Below are 22535 nucleotides of genomic sequence, written 5' to 3' on the forward strand. Positions count from 1 at the left end.
TTGGGTATGAACAAAAATCGAGATTGAAAAGAAAAGAATTTTTTCAGACCCAAATTACTCAAGTAAACTGTACATAAATTCCAATTACGGGCTCCTAGATAAATACTTATGCCCCCATTACTTTGTTTAATAATGACTACTAGATTTATGTGTTGTAAATGACATCTTTCAATTATTTTATTTCTCAACCTGTTATCTATTTCTTGACCTACATATTTTCTATATTTACACGGATTAGAATATGTCTTCGAGCGGAAATTAGATAAGTTTTTCCTTTTGATTGTGTGTTCGTATTTTGTCGCTACTCTATTTTCAGTTTTGATTTCTCCCGCATGTTCTGCCAATAATTTTTTTAAGTCATGCGTCATTTCTTCTCCACAGACTATTATTGATGTCTCTTCTTCCTTTTCGCAATTCCTTGATTTTATACACATATTGAACTCAACTTCGTTCTCATTCTCCTCCGATTCTTCTTCTCCAAAAACTACAGTTTCTTCCTCATCCAATATTTCAACTTCTTTTTGTGTCATGTTTGTACACAACACTTTCGGCGCAGTACTGACATTTAAATTTTCTTCTTCTCTTCTTTCTCTTCAGGTCCTACAATTGTGTCCACCTGTATCGGCGTTACACTTCTTTTCTTCCTATTTCTTCTCCTCCTCTTCTTCCCCTCTTTTCTTTCATCGGTGTACATCGTTTGCGATGTCACACTTCTCATTTTATTAGATTTAAAATTTGTTGTTAAAACATTTACTTCATTTCCTGTGTCCTCTTCTTCCTTCTCCTCTTTATTTTCAACTTGCTTGTTAGTCATTGATGTACACACCTTATTCGGCGCTGTACTATCTTCCTGCTTATCTTCTTTTTCCTTTAAACCTTCTTCCAGTATGTCCTCTCCAAATTTTATATAGTTGTTTGCAAAATTAATTTCCGTTCCATACTTATCCAATTCATCTATTCCAATGACAATATAAGGACATTCCATGTCCTCAATTATAAAACAATTAATCAAATATTCTCTATTTTTAAATCTCAATGTCAAACCAATAGCCTCATTCGTAGTCGAAATCTTTTTTGAATTAGCACTCACTAACCTTATTCGAGAAATATTATACTTTTGAGAATTTAGTCCTAAATCCTTTATCAATTGTTTATTAACTAATGATACCTCTGAACCATTGTCCAAAAGGATATCCAACTTTTTATTTTTAATATACCCCTGTACCATAACCAAATTATTGCGCCCGTATTCAACCTTTTTTTTTGCTAAAGTGATAAATTCCCTAGGGCGAGTATATATTCCTGAATTTGATTTTATCCCTGTTTTTAGTGAGTGCTCTCCCGAAAAGACGGCCCTGCTCTATTGCTTTCTACTTCCACATTGTCTATTTCTTGGTGTCCTTGTTCATCTTCTCCTTCTCTGATTAAACTTAGGTTGTTTATTTCTCTGTTTTGTTCTCTTCCTTGTCCATTGTGGTTGTTATATTGGTTTCCTCTGTTAAAATTTTCCCTTACTGTACTTGGCTGATATGGTTGACTGTTATAATTTCTCCCATTGTTTTGAAATCTATTTTGCTGATATATATTTCTATTCTGCTCATATCTATTTTGATGAAAATTGTTTGTATATCTTTGTCCTTCGTTATCCCTATATCCATTGTATCGGTATGCATTTTCATTACGAGACGGTCTGTAGTTGTGTGTTCGGTTTGTTTGGTTGTTCCCATTGTTTTCCGTTTGCCTACGTGTCCTTCTTTCTTTTCTTCGAGCCTCTCTTACAACTAAGAACTGGCATAAACTGTCCATGTCCCTATATCCTTGCAAGGTGACATAGTTTTCCATTGTATTGTCAAAATGTCTTGCTATCAATTCAACTAGCTGTTCTTCCGAATAATTATAATTTAAATATTGCCCACTAGCGTATACTTGTAATGCATATTTCTCTTCGGATATTCCTAGTTTCTCATCATATTTCCCATTTTGTAGTTCACTATTCACGACCATCTGTTTCTCTTTTCCCCAAAAATATCTCAAAAATTTTCTTTCAAATTCTTCCCAATCTTGTAACTCATTTTGCTTACTCTCGAACCATAATGCTGCTCCATCCTTAAAAAATGATTCCTTATCATATCCTTAACCTCTTCAAACTCTTCATATCCTTGTTTTTTATTTTTAAGCATTCTAATAAACGGGACTGGGTGCTGTTTCTTTATATTCCCGCCAAATTGGACCTTATTTTCTGCTCCATTGTGTAAAATTACTTGTCTTCTTTCTCCAGTATTATGTTGTGTTTTTACTTCCAATAGTTTCTTATCCATTTTTTTTTAAATCTATCCTCTACTTCCTCTTCTCTACCTTCTACATGTTTCTCCAAATTATGTAGTTTTTTGGTAAGTTTTTCTAAATTTTGGCTAATTTCCTTTGTTTTCTGCTCTACTTCATGTTTTATCTGCTGTAAATACATTTGTACCTCCTCTTTATGCTGTTCTAGTCTCTGCTCCATTTGTTTAAAACCTAGATCTTGTCGTTTACTGTTTTCATCTATAAGTTTTTCTATTTTTTCTATTCTGGTTCGAATGCAGTAATGCAGAGCTATTTAGAGCGGTAGTCAACAGGGTCCGCATTGCTATGATGATTTCCAACCTTCAATAGAAGATGGAACTTAAAGAAGAAGAATGTACTTAACAAGAGAACTGACATCAGTAACTTGAGTCAAATATACCATGCATTGATTTTGCAGAATTAGTTGGTATTATTTACACTCAAGATTGTAAAAAAGTTTTTTGTGGTTTTTCAAGCTTTTCCCACATTTTAAAAAAATTTCCATAGGATAAAATTTTGCATTACTGATATGAATTATAAATTACAATTTGTTAAACCGATTTATAAATTTTCTTATATTATTGCATTTTTTCTTCTGCACATTGAGCTGCGATATATGGAAGTTATAATATTGTACTATTTTATATACTTGTTAGTTAACTGGATAACCAGTACTAACGTAGGCACTTTTCCATATAATTATGTGATTTGCCCTCACGTGTTTAAAATAAACTGTGATTCTTGTCCACGAGGTATAGGGTACATCCCTTGATTACTTCTTGATATTATTTTCACTTTTTAAACACTTTTACAACTGTTTTATTACATCAATTTGAATTTTACCGCGCTGCACTGCAGTTGTCAGTCACTCTTTGTAAAAATTTTCAAGGTTGCCTGCCTCTTGGCGAGATGTCAGTTTAGACCTGATATTTCAAACTCCATTTTCTTTTGTGTGCCTGTTGGGCTCAGATCGACCTGCTGGTAACTATTAAACTTTAAATTTTCAATTTTGCACATTAGCATTCAAGTCTTGTAATGATGTTACCTAAAGTTAAAATGAAGTATGCTTAAATACTACTAATTCTGGAAGTGTGAATCTGGTTTTTTCTTGGTTCATTCTTGACATTAAAAAAGCAAGCCGGCTTTTTTTTCACTTGTTTTTTATATGTGACTGTTACCACATGGTCTTGTCTTTAGCTGTATTCAAGTTTTTAAATATTAACTATACATTTAAATGTTATATACTTTTACATTGCATTGGTTCATGGATAAGATTTTTTACTATGTACAACTTCTCTATTGCTACATGTCTTTTTAAGATAACGCTAGTGCTTTTTTACCTCTCCTTTGGATGTTGTTTCTTATAACACTCTTTTTGTAGATGAACTGATGATGTCTACTGAGCAGTAGACGAAACGTCTTCAATAAATAGATGAAGTAGCCGAATTCTTTGTCTCTTTTTTCACCCACTTGACCGATAAAACCCTACACTTACGAGTGCTCCTTTTATATATATATATATATATATATATATATATATATATATATATATATATATATATATATATATATATATATACAGGGTGAGTTTTTAGTGCGGGATCGGTCGATAATTCCATTACGGTATAGAATATCGAAAAAAGTTATTTAGAAAAAATGTAGACAATGATATTCTCCACGCTTGGAAAATATGTCCCTTTCTACAGGGTGATCAATAACAGCGTGGTATACCAAACATATAATTTTTTAAATGGAACACCCTATATATTTTTTCATATTTATATTCCCCTCATAATTCTTATTCATATAATATAGGGTTTTGCATTACTATACAGAGTATTTAACAAGTTATGACCATTTTTATTTCTAAATCCCTATGAGATTAAGACCCTGTATATAAAGAAGTAATTCATAGACAATAATTTGTTTTATGTAGTAAGATAAACAATATACTGTAGTTTTTAAATTAAGTCCAATTGAAATCATTGACGAATGTTTGTATACAGGGTGAACTACAAAACCAAATTACGATTTTCTCTATTTTTTTAAATGGATCACCCTATATTTTATTTTTCAAAAATATTGTATTTATTATACTCTTTCATTTTTATATAGCATTCCCTATATCTAAACTTATTACTTTCGGAGATATTTTTAGTTTTCTTCAACTTTCGGGAATACATTCAATTTTTCTAGTAGAAATAAGTTGGTATTGAATGATAATTAAACAAAATTATTTTTATTCAATAAATCACTAACACAAAATATAAACCATAGCAATATGCAATGAATGTATCAATAAATGTGATATTAAGGAATTATCATATTTCTCTAATATACAAGAATCATACAATTCCTACAAAAAAATATAGGTATGTTGTGTATAATAAAATTACAAGATTATTTTTATTTAATAAACAACTCACACAAAACATAAATCAAAACAATATACAACTAATTTAATAGTTTTTAGATTATTATATCAACAGCATTCTAAGCCAAGAAGTTTTTAGTAACACATTCCTAATAGCAGATTTTGACCCGCAGTTATTAATAAAATAATTTTCATATTAAATTTCATTAATATGCATCACTAAGAAATCCCTACTTTGTTAACACTCAAACTAGGTGATCTATAAATGTTTAAGGTGATATTGTTAGAGATTATGATTGGTCCACATTTTTTGACGGTTGAGGTTTTTATACGAGGGTGCCTCAGTTCTTCCAAAATTGATTTTTTTCAAGTGGGGCTATATAAAAAACCTTGTATACCAGAAGCATCCAACAACGCTTGATGATATGAAACATAGAATAAAAGAAGCTTTTAATAATATTGACTTACAAAAATGTTAGAAATGTGGCTCGGTCATTTGAATATCGGTTACAAAATGACATAGACGTTGAAAGTGGTCATTTTCAACATTTACTTTAGACTTATATCCTTAACATCACATTAATTGGTACATTCATTAAATTTTGTTATGGTTTATTATTTTTTTGTTAGTTATTTATTGAATGAAAATATTTGTTATATTATTACATAATAGTTATTTGTTAAGTTATTTATATTTATAACAATAATTGAATGTATTCCCGCGGCAAATGAAGAAAACTAAAAATATCTCAGAAACTAATAAGTTTAGGTATAGGAGATGCTATATAAAAATGAAAGAATATCATAAATACAATATTTCAAAAAAATAAAACATAGGGTGATCTATTAGAAAAAAATTGAGAAAATCGTAATTTTGTTTTGTAGTTTAAAAGTGCTTATAAAAATGAATGTTCTACTAAAAAATTCTTGGCTTAGAATGCTGTTGATATACCAATCTAAAAACTGTTACATCAGTTGTATATTGTTTTGATTTATATTTCATGTAAGTTATTTATTGAATAAAAGTAATCTTGTTATATTTTTATATACAATACAAAGTTTTTTTTAGGAATTTTACGATTCTTGTATATTAGGGAAATATGATAATTTCTTAATATCACATTTATTGGTATATTTACTGCATATTGCTATGGTTTATATTTTGTGTTAGTTATTTATCTAATAAAAATAATGTTGTTTAATTATCACTCAATACTAACTTATTTCTACTAGAAAAATTGAATGTATTCCCGAAATTTGAAGAAAACTAAAAATATCTCGGAAAGCAATCAGTTTAGATATAGGGAATGCTATATAAAAATGGAAGAGTATATTAAATACAATAATGTTGAAAAGTAAAATATAGGGTGATCCATTTAAAAAAATAGACAAAATCGTAATTTGGTTTTGTAGTCCACCCTGTATACAAATATTCGTCAATGATGTGAATTGGACTTAATTTAAAAACTACAGTATATTGTTTATCTTATTACATAAAACAAATTATTGTCTACGGATTACTTCTTTATATACAGGGTGTTAATCTCATAGTGATTTCGAAATAAAAATGGTCATAACTTGTTAAATACTCTGTATAGTAATGCAAAACCATATATTATATGAACAAGAATTATGAGGGGAATATAAATATGAAAAAATATATAGGGTGTACCATTTAAAAAATTATATGTTTGATATACCACGCAGTTACTGATCACCCTGTAGAAATGGAAATATTTTCCAAGCGTGGAGAGTATCATTGCCTACATTTTTTTTAAATAACTTTTCTCGATATTTTATACCATAATGGAGTTATCGACCGATCCCGCACTAAAAACTCACGCTGTATATATATATATATATATATATATATATATATATATATATATATTGATGTGATCTTGATTTTTGATATGAGATAATATTCTTATATGTCACTTAATTTAATCAATGTATTAATACTAATCTAATTAATTAACCAGATCACATATCAATATGTTTTCAATCTCAGGGCGAATTATAAATTAATTACTTACTTTCGTGGCTTCTAAATATTTCTTAATGGTTCCTAATCGGGATAGAAAAGAAAAGAGTAAAAAAAATACACATATGGGTTACAATTATAATCAAAATATTTTTTATTTTATTTAAAAGGCAATCAATGCTTAATATTTGCTATTTCTTATTATTCTTAAACATAACATTTACAAATGGGAATCTTATTTCCTTTTGGTTTTCAATTGAAAGTTTTTATTAACATTTAACTATTAGGAGTTATTAGGAACAACTCTATTTAAGTTTGATGAAGCTTTTCTGATATAATTGATTATGTTATTCAATTTTTTATGTGGAATTTAATACGAAAAAACCCATACATTCATGTCCAAACAAATGAGACTGACCTTTTCCTGGTGAACTGAAAATGTCGTCACACAAAACCCGTTTCCTGCTATCCTTGGCTGCGATCAAACCTCGTCCTGGCTTCCAGTAATGTTCTCCTTTGAAAAACTAGCTCGAATAGATCTCGTTCATGCTTCTGTCGTGATGCTGTGTTCTACCTTTTTCGAAACTGCTATCAGCTACCGGGACACTCTTGGCTCAAGGAGGTTCTTTTACTCTCGACCTGGCCTACTTCTCGTTCCACGATAGATACTCCACACTCACGGAACTACACCGGCTTTCTCACTCTCCGTACACTACCGTCTACTACTCGACTTCACTTCTCGACAGCTCAAAACATTCTCCTCTCACTTTGTCATTCATTCCCCTACTTTCTAAATATCCCTTCCAAATTCACAAATCAATCTTCCACCACCAACTCTCATTCGTAATATTCCTCAAAACCAATTTTTAATCTTTCTAAATATGCTTAATGGATTTCAAAAGAAAATATTTAATTCCCATTCTAAAATACTTTCTAACTATTTACAAATTTTAATGACCTATTCTCTCTTTCAAATGAGTCTTATTTAGCATAGGCTAATGATCGAAACCTTCCGCGAAAAACGATAATGAACTATCATCTATTTCACTGAGTTTTATTTAGCATAGGCTAATGATCGACCTTCCGCGAAGAAACGATAATGGTACGCGTCATTCACTTTGTTTATTCTAAGCACATTGTTCCGAGTTTCGTACGCTTATTCTAATCACTTCTTAAAATTACATATAACAATTTGTTGTATACAGGTTGTTTTAAATTTATATGCCCGTGGTTGAGAAAATTGAAAATATTTTATATTAAATTGAATTCTGTTTATAATTATCAAAATTTAATTTTCATATCAAATAGAAATATAACAAATCCCCGCCTTGTATTCGATAAAATTTATCTGCATTTTTAAATAAATTTTCTCGAGGCAAAACCAACTCCCTGTATATTTCCTTACTTTAATCTACGTCTTATATCCTAACTTACTATCTACTTCATGTAATTCTGTCTTTTATTCGTGATATTTGTATACATCGTGAATATTATAAATTCCTCGGATCTTTTCCGAGTTCCTGTGCCTCAACTCATAACTATTTATCCCATTTTCATTATTCACGATGTACGGGCCTTCGAAAACAGGCATCAACTTTGCGCAAATGCCCCCAGGAAGATTTGATACTCGTAATGCCCTCACGAGTACTTTCTCACCCTTTTGGAAAGTCACTGGTCTTCTTTTTCTATTTTGTTCCTGTCTTTGGATATATTTTTCGTTGCTTCGCCGTAATCTTCTCTGTACGGTTTCAATCACCTGTTGATATTCCTTTGGCTCTTGGTCTTCCCATGGCCTTATCGGCAATACACCCTTCATGATGTATTCTGGGGTCTCTTTTGTTACTGTGCTCGGAATTGTATTTAGATACCTTTCTATATCCGCCATTTTCCTGTCCCAGTGGCGATGTTGCCCATCTGTTGCAATGCGAAGAAATTTCGTCACTTCCTGTATGAATCGTTCCGAAGGATTACTCTGTGGATGCCTGATGCTGACAAAATTTGTCTCTATTCCTCGTTCTCGAAGTTGTCCCTTGAAACGATCATTTCGGAAATACGTTGCATTGTCCAGTAGAATCTTTTTTGGTGTTCCTACTATGGCTATAAAATTGTCGATTTTTCTTAATATTTCCTCCCCCTTTGTGGTGCGGCAACTATATAATTTTACGTATTTTGAAAACACATCCACCATTACCAGAATATGTTTGTTCCTTTTAGTGGTCATAATTAGATCGCTTAACATATCTATTGCTACAATGTCTAGTTTGTTTCGGGCTTCAATATTTTTGGCAACATTTTCGTTTTTGAAATTTCGACTCTTATATTTTTGACATACATCGCACTTCTGGGTAATTTCCTTTGCAATGCGGTAATCCTGTCGGCTGATGTAATTTTCCCTAAAAACGAGCCAAACTTTTCTGCTACCGATATGCCCATTGTCCTCATGTAATTTCTTTATTATCTTTTCGGCCAATGTCTGTGTCACTAAATATAGTTCCTTTCCGTCTATTCTCTTAAAATATATGTTATTTTCTACTTCCGCTCTTCTTTTCTCTCTTTCCTCTAGGTCTTCCTGGTTTGTCCTTATCTCATTTAACGAATATATCCCTTCTTCTTGTATTAATCTATTTAGTCCCACCTGTAGAGTAATTGTTTCCTTTTTTCCGGTGTCCTCATCCCGTGTTAGAGCGTCGGCTATTATGTTGTCTTTTCCTTTTATATATCGGAAATCAAAATCATACTCCTGTAATAATAGAATGCCTCTACGTATTCTATTATTTACTAATCTATTCTTCATGATATGTACTAAAACTGCATGGTCTGTTTCGATTGTGAATTTTGCTCCCAATAAGTAAAACCTCAATTTGTTTACGCAATATAGTACACTGGCAAACTCCAATTCTGTAACACTATATTTTCTCTCATGTGTTTTAGTCACTCGAGATATAAAACATATCGGTACTTCTTGGTCGTTTTGTATTTGAGACAGAACTCCTGCAAATTTTTGTATGGACGCATCAGTTCGGAGTATAAAAGGTAAATTGTAAATGGGGTGGTATATTTTCGTTCCTTTTGCGAATTCTCGTTTTAATGTTTCGAAAGCTTCCTCCTGTTCTTCTTTCCAATTCCATTTTATTCCTTTTTTAAGCAACTTTATCAGAGGGATTTCCTTTTGGCTCAAATCGGGAATCAGTTTCTTAAAATAATTAATCGTGCCAAGAAAACCTCTCAATGTTTTCAAATTCGTTGGTCTTGGGTATTCATCTATGAGCTTGACTCTGTCTTCGGATAATCTTACGGTTTTGGTGTCCAATTAAAATCCCAAATAAATGACTTCTTTTTGAAAAAATTGACATTTTTCAATGTTTAATTTCAATCCCGCTGTGTCCAATTCTTCCAGAATTATTTCTATGTGTTTCAGATGACTCTGAGTATCTTGTGAAAAAATTAATAAATCATCGATATAATGAACTATGAAATCTTCGTGGCGATTCAAAATGGTATGTAGAGCTCGGACGAGTGCAGCACAAGCACTCTGCAATCCAAACGGCACTACCTTAAACCGGTAGACAATACCATCAATAGAAAAAGCGGTGTAGTTTCTACACTTTTCAGCTAACGGTATCAACCAAAAACTGTGTTTTAAGTCAATTTTCGAAAATATGTGTGACCCGGTGATTCTTCCAAAAATGGCCTCGATGTTTAGAGGTGATTCATATTGTGATACAGTGTGCTGGTTGATATTCCTGGCATCTAAACATAATCTCAATTCTCCACTGCTTTTCTTTACTATCACAATCGGGTTAACATACGGTGAATCACATCTTTCGATGATTTGATCTTCCAACATTTTATTTATTTCTTCTTTCACCTCTTGTCGATACTTGTATGGAATCGGGTAAGTCTTTGATCGAAAATTTCCCAAGTTTTTCACCTCAAATGAATGTTCGTACTTTTTAGCCACTCTGTTTTCCTCATTGATCAAATTTTCGTAGTTTCTTAACATCAACCGCAATTCTTTTTCTTTCCCTTCTCCACATATCAATTTTCTGTCTTTTTTCTCAGATTCTTCACACAAGTTTACCGTGCATTCTGCATCCTCGTTTGCATATACCTCCTCTTCAAATACCACTGTTTCAATCATATTCTTTTCACTTTCATTTTTTAGCTTTATTTCTTCTTCTCCTGAGCCCGTCTCTTCTTTTGAGGAATCCCAGGTTTCCTTTGTTTCTGATACTCTCAAATTTTCTTCTTCTGGGCTCAACTCTTCTTTTGAGGAGCCACAGGTTTCATTTTCTTTTATCTTTTTCTGACCTTTTCTCCTTTTTCTTCTTTGTCCTTGCTTCGCTGCCAAATTCATTTCCACTGTTTGTTCTTTACCTGATTCGTCCGTATTTTGTTTCTCATGTTCCTTGTCCTGTTCTTTTTCTTTTTCTTCTGTTAGTTTCATCGTATTATTTTTAAAATCTATCACTACATGTTTTTCTGCCAATTCGTCCACTCCTACTATCATGTCATGTGACATGTTTGGCATTATTACACATTGTAGTGCATACATATTCTTGCCCAGTCGTACCATTACTCGTATGCCTTCATTTATAGTTGCCAATGTCCGTTTGTTTGCGCCCACTAAATTTACCCTAGGTATTTTATAAATTAAATTTGTTAAGTTAACTTCTTCTATTAGTTTTCTGTTGACCAATGTTATTTCAGATCCAGTGTCTATCATAATTTTAATTGGTTTCTCGTTGATAAATCCATTCACAAATTTTAAATTAATTCCATTTTTCTTTTCGTTGTTTCCTGCCAATTTAATAAACTCCTTGGGGTGACAAAAGATTCCTGTTTGCTTTTTGGTTTTTAGTGAGCGCCGTCGTGAAAAGACGCCGGTTGCTCATCGTTGTTTATATTTTCGTCATACTGTCTCTCTCCGTCATATTCATCTGTCTGGGTATTATTTACTTCTCTTCTATTTTCTCTTGGTCTGTCGGATCTGTTTCGGTTTTCTCGATATACCTGTTCATTTTGTCTACCATTATTTCTGTTTTCTTGATTTGAGCGTGTGGTGTTTCTATTCTGGTATTCTCGATTTCTGTCCTCATTCCATTGCCTATTTCTTTGTTCATAATTTCCTCTTCCGTTGTCTCTATTTTCGTTTTCCCTTCTGGGATTAAAATCTCGTCTTGTATAGTCCCTCCTATTTTGATTTCTATCTCTGTAATCTTGTGTTTCTCGGGGCCTGTAATCTTCTCGCGACCTTCTTGATTTTCTTTCTCTTAGACGTGATTCTCTTATTTGTAGGAATTGGCATAAACTATCTATGTCTTTGTAATTTTGCAATGTGATATGGTCTTCCAGCGTTTCCTCGAAATGTCTTGCAATCAGTTCGACTAATTGTTCCGATGAGTAATTATATTGTAAATGTTTTGCATTATTGTAAATTTGCAAAGCATATGTCCTTTCTGATACACCCATCCTATCATTGTATTTCCCATTTTGCAATTCCTTGTTAATTTCCAATTGTTGGACTTTTCCCCAGAAATAATTCAAAAATTTTTGTTCAAATTGTTGCCAATTGCCGAATTCTTCTTCTTTACTATCGAACCATAGGCTTGCTTCATATTTGAGATGGTTTCTGATAGTTTCTTTTGCTGTTTCGAAATTTCCGATGTGCTGTATTTTCTTTTTCAGGCTATTTATGAACGGCACTGGGTGTAATCTTCTTACATCCCCGCCAAACCTTATCTTCACGTCATCTGTGCTGTGTATAACCATTTCTCTTCTTTCTCCGACATTCTGTTGCGTCCTGTTTTCGGTGACTTGTTTTTCTATTTCTGTGATTCTTTTTTCCACTTCTTCTCTGTCTACTTGAATAGCATTTTCCAACTTATTTTCCAAATTTTCTAGTTCCTTTTTCTGGCCATTCGTTAACTCCTCCATTTTGTTTTGAATTTTCATTTCTTGTTTTTTCATGTGGTCCTTCATTCTAATTTCTTGTTCTTGCATGTGATCTTTAATTTTCATTTCTTGCTGTTCTATCTCGTTTTTCATTGTTGTCAAACATCCTTTTATTTCCTTTTCATACTTTTCTATGCGTTCCTCTATTTTCTTATTGTTCTCTTCTATTGCTTGTTTTGTTTCCTGTTGATTGTCATCCATTTTTTTCTCCACTTTATCCATTTTCTTTGATGTTTCTTCCTGATTTTTCTCCATTGTTTGTTTTGTTTCTCTTTGATTGTCATCCAGTTTTTGTTGTGTTTCATCCATTTTCTGTTCCATTCTTTGTGACTGGAGTTGCATCATTTGTAATAATTTATCTATTCCTGATAATTCTTGCTGTTCTGATGCCATGATTGTCTTGTCTAAAATATCTTCTTGGTCTGAATTATTCTCTTGATTTGAATGTTCTTTTTGTTTTTTGTTGTCCTTGCTTTGGCTTCTTGTCACAGACATTTGTTTTCAAGAAGTACTGTCCCCGCCAAATATGAAATTTTACTAGTATGTTACCAAGACGACTTTTTCTCACCCAAATATTATAAATTGTCAATAAATATATCAAATGTAAATATCGTAAAAATAAAATATTAAATCAGTTATGTAAAATTTGTACCTAAAGAGATCTAAAATTTTATGTTATCAAATGTAAGTATCTCACTTTTTACCACAGGCATATAAATTTTCAAATACCGGCTTTACTCTTTCTATCCTTCAAATTTGCCACTAGAAATACTTTACAATGCTTTCCACGTTGGACGACAGTTGATGTGATCTTGATTTTTGATATGAGATAATATTCTTATATGTCACTTAATTTAATCAATGTATTAATACTAATCTAATTAATTAACCAGATCACATATCAATATGTTTTCAATCTCAGGGCGAATTATAAATTAATTACTTACTTTCGTGGCTTCTAAATATTTCTTAATGGTTCCTAATCGGGATAGAAACGAAAAGAGTAAAAAAAATACACATATGGGTTACAATTATAATCAAAATATTTTTTATTTTATTTAAAAGGCAATCAATGCTTAATATTTGCTATTTCTTATTATTCTTAAACATAACATTTACAAATGGGAATCTTATTTCCTTTTGGTTTTCAATTGAAAGTTTTTATTAACATTTAACTATTAGGAGTTATTAGGAACAACTCTATTTAAGTTTGATGAAGCTTTTCTGATATAATTGATTATGTTATTCAATTTTTTATGTGGAATTTAATACGAAAAAACCCATACATTCATGTCCAAACAAATGAGACTGACCTTTTCCTGGTGAACTGAAAATGTCGTCACACAAAACCCGTTTCCTGCTATCCTTGGCTGCGATCAAACCTCGTCCTGGCTTCCAGTAATGTTCTCCTTTGAAAAACTAGCTCGAATAGATCTCGTTCATGCTTCTGTCGTGATGCTGTGTTCTACCTTTTTCGAAACTGCTATCAGCTACCGGGACACTCTTGGCTCAAGGAGGTTCTTTTACTCTCGACCTGGCCTACTTCTCGTTCCACGATAGATACTCCACACTCACGGAACTACACCGGCTTTCTCACTCTCCGTACACTACCGTCTACTACTCGACTTCACTTCTCGACAGCTCAAAACATTCTCCTCTCACTTTGTCATTCATTCCCCTACTTTCTAAATATCCCTTCCAAATTCACAAATCAATCTTCCACCACCAACTCTCATTCGTAATATTCCTCAAAACCAATTTTTAATCTTTCTAAATATGCTTAATGGATTTCAAAAGAAAATATTTAATTCCCATTCTAAAATACTTTCTAACTATTTACAAATTTTAATGACCTATTCTCTCTTTCAAATGAGTCTTATTTAGCATAGGCTAATGATCGAAACCTTCCGCGAAAAACGATAATGAACTATCATCTATTTCACTGAGTTTTATTTAGCATAGGCTAATGATCGACCTTCCGCGAAGAAACGATAATGGTACGCGTCATTCACTTTGTTTATTCTAAGCACATTGTTCCGAGTTTCGTACGCTTATTCTAATCACTTCTTAAAATTACATATAACAATTTGTTGTATACAGGTTGTTTTAAATTTATATGCCCGTGGTTGAGAAAATTGAAAATATTTTATATTAAATTGAATTCTGTTTATAATTATCAAAATTTAATTTTCATATCAAATAGAAATATAACAATATATATAATATATATATATATATATATATATATATATATATATATATATATATATATATATAAGATGGTGGTATTCTTGACTGTAGATTTATATATCAAGTAGTGACTCTTGAGGATGCAGTCAGTTTATTTGGCCCACAAGACAAAGGAAACTCTTTGACTTACTGTCAAGCTTTCGAATTATATTTAATTCTTTTTCAAGACATCTACAAAATTTATATATATAGAAATTAAGTAATTACAATGTATATTTTGTTTACTCACTAGTCGTTGAGATTGATTGAAAAAGTTGAAACTTTACTAAAAGGACAATCACACACATATTAAAATATTTAAATAATTTTAGCCAATCTATTACATTATGTTGTGTCCATGGTTCGTTGTTCAACATGTATGAAGTGTATACTATTTCTTTAGAAGGAAAGCAAAACCAGTAACAATAGTTTTTTTATAATTACAGTTATTAATTTGATTGATGGAAAGTAAATTAGTCCAGTCAATGTGTCTACCAGCATAAAATGAATTTTTAATGGTGGAATGTACGATAGAAAATCAGATTATGATGTTGTGTCAAATGTTTGTTGATATGCTAATATGTAACAATAAATCTTACTTAATTTGTCTATATCTGACTTTCTATTTATACATTTTCTATTTTTCTGGATGTGTGTCATTTCTACAAATAACCTTTTCTGTTCATTTTTCACCCTCTCTAAGATTGACGCTTGTGAAAAATTAAATGTATGATTTAGATTAATTGCTAATGCACAAGCGTGCGATTTTTTTGTATTAATATCACTTCTGTGGGAAATTATTCTGCTGTGTAATGTCCGAGATGTTTCTCCTATATAAACCTTATCGCAGTCTGAGCAAGGTATTTGATACACAACTTTTGAACTTTCCTTAGTCGTAAGTGGATCTTTAGTTTTGGTGTATAAATGTGCTATAGTTTTAACGTTTCTGGTAGCAATTTTTATGTTTTCGAGTCCTTTAAATAATTTGAGAAGTTTTGGTGTTAAGAATGGAATATAAGGTAAAGATCCAAATGTTTGTGGTGTTGTTGGTACTAAGGTGTCGATTGTTGGGCTAGTGTTTCTTTCTTGGCTTGCCATATTCACTGTGGGTTGTTTTTTATTGTTGGGATATGAGACCAATGGTATGACCAATGAGGGATATGAGACCGTTCAGTGAGACCAATAATCTCTTCAATAGATTCCCCCAATAGTAAGTTAGCGAATTTTATTACAACAATTTTAACAAATGCATACAATTTCAACAACGATATAGTAATTAAAGATTCTTTTGTTTTTAGTAACTTCATAAATAATAAAAAAATCCCAGAAACATACATTTTAGTAAGTTTTGATGTGGTATCTTTATATACCAATATTCCGTCTTATTTAATTCTAAACAGCATAGAAAAACACTGGAATGAGATCCAGGCACATTGCACATTAAATTTAAATTCATTAAAAGAAATATTATATTTCATATTTCATACCAACATCTGTAAATTTAATAACAGTTATTACAAACAAACAGCAGGCACTCCTATGGGAAGCTCATTATCGCCAATCATGTGTAATTATGCTCTTGATGATCTCATTGAAGAATGATTAAAAATAATACCTTTTCATATTCCATTTGTCAAACGTTTTGTAGATGATTTGATCCTAGCAGTACCCAATGATAAAATAAATGAGGTTTTAAATATTTTCAACAACCAATGTAGCTAACTACAGTTCACTGCAGAAAGAGAACAAAACAACAGTCTCCCATTTCTGGATATGCTAGTCCACCGCACTCAAGAAAATAGTCTCAAAACAGAATGGTATCGAAAACCGATTTCTAGCAATAGATTCATAAATTACTATTCTGAACATCCTACAAGAATGAAAATAAACTTAATTTTGGGACTAAAAAGTCGAGTAATAAAATTATCTCATCCAACATATAGAGAAAAGAGTTTGAAGAGACTAAAAAACATATTAATGGAAAACTCTTATCCAGTAGGAGTACTTAATAAATTAATTTTTAGTACTGCTACCTCTCCAGCTTCCATCACATTGATTGACAATACCAACAATAAAAAACAACCCACAGTGAATATGGCAAGCCAAGAAAGAAACACTAGCCCAACAATCGACACCTTAGTACCAACAACACCACAAACATTTGGATCTTTACCTTATATTCCATTCTTAACACCAAAACTTCTCAAATTATTTAAAGGACTCGAAAACATAAAAATTGCTACCAGAAACGTTAAAACTATAGCACATTTATACACCAAAACTAAAGATCCACTTACGACTAAGGAAAGTTCAAAAGTTGTGTATCAAATACCTTGCTCAGACTGCGATAAGGTTTATATAGGAGAAACATCTCGGACATTACACAGCAGAATAATTTCCCACAGAAGTGATATTAATACAAAAAATCGCACGTTTGTGCATTAGCAATTAATCTAAATCATACATTTAATTTTTCACAAGCGTCAATCTTAGAGAGGGTGAAAAATGAACAGAAAAGGTTATTTGTAGAAATGACACACATCCAGAAAAATAGAAAATGTATAAATAGAAAGTCAGATATAGACAAATTAAGTAACATTTATTGTTACATATTAGCATATCAACAAACATTTGACACAACATCATAATCTGATTTTCTATCGTACATTCCACCATTAAAAATTCATTTTATGCTGGTAGACACATTGACTGGACTAATTTACTTTACATCAATAAAATTAATAACTGTAATTATAAAAAAACTATTGTTACTGGTTTTGCTTTCCTTCTAAAGAAATAGTATACACTTCATACATGTTGAACAACGAACCATGGACACAACATAATGTAATAGATTGGCTAAAATTATTTAAATATTTTAATATGTGTGTGATTGTCCTTTTAGTAAAGTTTCAACTTTTTCAATCAATCTCAACGACTAGTGAGTAAACAAAATATACATTGTAATTACTTAATTTTTATATTTATAAATTTTGTAGATTTCTTGAAAAAGAATTAAATATAATTCGAAAGCTTGACAGTAAGTCAAAGAGTTTCTTTTGTCTTGTGGGCCAAATAAACTGACTGCATCCTCAAGAGTCACTACTTGATATATATATATATATATATATATATATATATATATATATATATATATATATATATATATATATATATATATATATATATTAGATAATTGAGGGGCTCGGTAGTAAACAATGGTAAGGGACAAATTTTTATTTTTCGCGAAATAGTGTGTAAAAGATGGCAAGGGACATGGCAAAGTAGAAAATTTTACTTAGGTTATCCTCCCAATAATAGATGGAGCCAGATTAATTTCTTAAAATTTGGTAAGGGACATGCATAAGCATGAAAATAATGTTATGTGTCCACGATGATGTAGGTTGTTCAAATCTAAATGGCTTTTTTGCTGTTAACAGTGACAATTCTGAGAGCTGCGATGATTACAACTCAGATAAAGATCCTGAATTTCAACTATTTAGTCAAGTTTCTCTAAAGAAGACAATTTCTTTATAATAAATGTTCGCAAGTAAAAAATGGTAAGGGATGTACTTAACATTGTTTACATCCACATTCACTTTGCATAAAAACTTAACATTTTTTTACTTGCAAACATCAAAATAAATTCTCTCCAGCGCTATATTATTATTTTAATTTAAACGTTTTAAAAAACCTGAAAGATGTAAAATCATTTTGGGAATTGATTCCAGCAGTTTATCACAAATGGTAAAATGGTATCTAAATTTAAAATGAATTCCTAGTACCTGTGATGTATGTAAATAGGTAGTATTCGGAACGAACTCAAGTTGGTAATATTGTAAGAGTGACGTGACAGTGACAAGTACAGTGAAGCGGAAATAAAACCATTATGAATCTAGACACAATATATACAAGTTGTTTCGTTATAACCTCTCCTCCAAAGTTAACCTAAGAACCCTACCACGTGTTACATTATATTATTACATGGTGCCGAACCAAATCGAATAAGTTAAGAAAAAGATATAAGAGCAATGGAACTCAAGGCAGCTATAAACTCGATGCAAATGTCAGGTAACTTGTATAAAAATTGGAAATTCTTCATACAAAGATTCAAAAACTATTTACAAGCTACATAATTAACAAAGAAACCTGAAATAACCCAGTGTGCACAGCTATTACAGTTAATAGGGGACGAAGGGTTCAAAATATATAACACGTTCAAGTTCTCAACAGAAGAAAAAGACAAGTTAGAACTGTTAATAAAAAAATTTGAAGCACATTTCAAGCCAAAAAGTAACGTGTCAAATGCAAGGTATTGCCTGTTCACCAGAAAACAAGAAGAAGGCGAGTCAGTAGACAAATTTATAACAGATATTATAAACAAGGCAAAAAATTGTGAGCTAGAGAATTTGGAGGACAGTCTGATTAAGACTTGCATAACTTGTGGGGTAGCAGATGAAACGATGAGACAGAGACTATTAGAAGAAGATGAGATGAGCTTGGAAAAAGCAATCAATCTGTGTAAAAGTATAGAAAGTTCGAAAATCCAGTCTGAAAAAATGAAGTCAGAGGAGGTGCACTACATAAAGAAAAGAAACTTCGATAAGAAATATGTAAATAGAGAACAGTGGGAAGACAGAAGAGTGAATCCAACTCATTCGAAGTCCCAAGACGGCCAGTTCAATGGTAAATCTGGAAGCAGTTCAGGGTGCAGTAGGTGCGGAATGGAGCACAGAGGCCAACCATGCAAAGCATATAAAGCTAAGTGTAATTTATGTAATAAAATAGGGCATTATGCAAAAAAATGTTTTCAAAAACAAATTAAGTATGTAGATGTAGATGTTTCAGAATCAGATGATTTGTTTATAGGCTTGGTAAATACTAAAAATAGCATTTTTGATGATGATTTCATGATAAATTTTAAAGTTAACAAGCGTAAATTAAGCTGTAGATTAGATACAGGGGCAATGGCAAACGTAATATCAATAAATAAGTTAAATTCTCTAGAAGTTAATGTTGACCTACAGAAAACAAACTGCAGGTTAACAACATTTTCGAATGAAACACTTAGGGTCATTGGAAAATGTAGTTTAGAATGCAAATATAAAGATAACATGTACAACATAATGTTTTATGTGGTAGAAATTAATTCACCAACGGTATTAGGTCTTCCTACATGTAAAGCTTTAAATATTTTAAAAAGAATCAATACTATAGAAAAAATTGAAAATAATTTGAATTCTAGAGAAGTTACATTTAAAAATGATTACTCTGATGTGAAAGAAATATTTAAAGAAGTTTTTTCAGGTATAGGCTGCTTGGATGAGCCATACAAAATCGTGCTAAATGAAACTGCACAACCAGTTATACATCCTCCAAGAAAGATTCCACTACAGTTAAAGGAGAAACTAAAACTTGAATTAGCTGAAATGGAGAAAAATGAAATAATTGAGAAGGTTGATGAACCTACAGATTGGGTCAACTCCATAGTCTTGGTAAGAAAATCAAAAAGTAATTCCATAAGAGTTTGTATAGATCCTAGAGACTTGAATAAAGCTATCAAAAGAGAGCACTTTCAACTCCCTACGATTCATGAAATAGCTGCAAATTTAAAAGGTAACGTTTATTTCAGCAAGCTTGATGCCTCAAAAGCATTTTGGAGCATAAAGCTTGATGATGAAAGTAGTAAATTATGTACTTTTAACACTTGCTATGGTAGATATAAATTTTTAAGACTGCCTTATGGCATTAGTTCAGCAAGTGAGGTGTTTCACAAAAGATTCAGTAAAATATTTAATATGGAGGGTGTAGAAACATATATTGATGATTTAATTGTTTATGGCTCATCAAAACAACAACATGATAAATGTTTATATCAAGTTTTAGAAAGAGCTAGGATAAATAATGTCAAATTTAATTATGAAAAATGTAGTTTTGGTGTAAAAAATGTAAAATTTTTAGGATTTAATTACAATAAAGATGGTCAAAGTGTTGATAGTGATAAAATTAAAGCCATTCAAGATATGAAAAAGCCAGAAAATAAAAAAGACATACAGAGATTATTAGGAATGATAACGTTGTCCAATATCAAACATTCATTATTCATATTCGATATTGAACAGTATATTTTTATCACCCCGTATATGACATGAACCAATTTGTTATTATATAATTACATGTACGGGTCTCTAATTTAGTTCACGAATTGTAAACTGTAAACAATAATTCGGGCAATTGCATTATTTAATTTGATGATCAAATATATTTCTTTGTTCTCAATATTTGTAAATATACTCAGCGCGTGGCTTGACACCAATACTAAGTGCCACCGCTGAGAAAGAATACATATTTAGAATCATTCACAAGAATCAGCTCCACCAAGCAACATGTGCCTATAAACTTACTCCTTCGAGTCACTTAAGGGCTCCCGGGTACGGGTTGTGTTAGAGTGTGGGGATTATACATGGTCCTTATCGAGAAAAAAGGAGATATCGAGGTAGAAACGAGACTCGACAAACCTACAACTACAGTCCACACTAAACGAACCCAGTAGCAGATAGACGACGCTAGGCCCGGGAGAACAGAAGCAGGAGAGCCGGACAGCTTCCAGATCAGAAACCAGAAGCAGGAGAGCCGGACAGCTTCCAGATCAGAAACCAGAAGCAGGAGAGCCGGACAGCTTCCAGATCAGAAACCAGAAGCAGGAGAGCCGGACAGTTTCCAGATCAGAAACCAGAAGCAAGAGAGCCGGACAGCTTCCAGATCAGAAACCAGAAGCAGGAGAGCCGGACAGCTTCCAGATCAGAAACCAGAATCGGGAGAGCCGGACAGCTTCCAGATCAGAAACCAGAATCAGGAGAGCCAGAAAGCATCCAGAGCAGAATCTACAACCAGAAGAGCGACTCAACGCTCAAAGAAAAAATAAAAAACCGTAAGTTTTTGAATGAGTTAATATTTTTCCAACTTTTACCTATCGTATACCGAAATACTTTTCATTTAACCCCAAACTATTTAACTTATACATATATACAATATACATTTTTTAGTACATTCTATACAATGTTTTTCATTTAAACCCAAACTATTTAACTTATACATAGATATATATATATTGCCTATATAATAATAATAAACGGTATTTATCCCTAAAAATATTTACTACATATTTATTTTATTTAAAAATTTGATAAAGAAAAAACGTATACTTTAATAGGTACATATTGCTTTTGTAGTTCATTCATATTGCATAATTTAATTAAATATCGTAGCCAAGAGGTTTCAATTTATATTTGTGTAACATAATATTATATAACATTCACCTACATTTATAACTGACCTACAGAAAAACTGAGTGTCAGCAAGGCCAAGCAGAATAACATTCCTTCATCATTTAAACGTGAATCATAGTAATTGAAAATATAAACATTTTAAAAATACAATAAAAACACTTACTACTGGATAAAAGTAGGTGAATTTTAACATGGAAGCTGTACACAGCAAGCAGGCGGAGATCGGATCAGAGATTTGTAAACAAGTATCGTCTCTTAAGAGGGACCCTGGATCTCGCAAGAATCAACAATATATTAAAGAGCGTCAGGATAGGTTGGAGGATTATTGGACAAGACTTGTGCATAACCACGAGAAATTACTAGAGAGTGGAGTAACGAAAGA

The 22535-nt window shown here is 31.7% G+C and overlaps 1 protein-coding gene across 1 annotated transcript; it reads right to left on the reverse strand.

The window, feature by feature from the left end:
• Window positions 1–1326: 1326 nt before the first annotated feature.
• On the reverse strand, window positions 1327–2004 carry LOC126888630 (probable serine/threonine-protein kinase clkA). Its single transcript, XM_050656986.1, has one exon. It carries the CDS (start codon window positions 2002–2004, stop codon window positions 1327–1329), a length of 678 nt encoding a protein of 225 aa, XP_050512943.1.
• Between the last annotated feature and the right edge of the window lie 20531 nt (window positions 2005–22535).

Source organism: Diabrotica virgifera, chromosome 7 (assembly GCF_917563875.1).
Source record: "Diabrotica virgifera virgifera chromosome 7, PGI_DIABVI_V3a".
Taxonomy (NCBI): Eukaryota; Metazoa; Arthropoda; class Insecta; order Coleoptera; family Chrysomelidae; genus Diabrotica; species Diabrotica virgifera.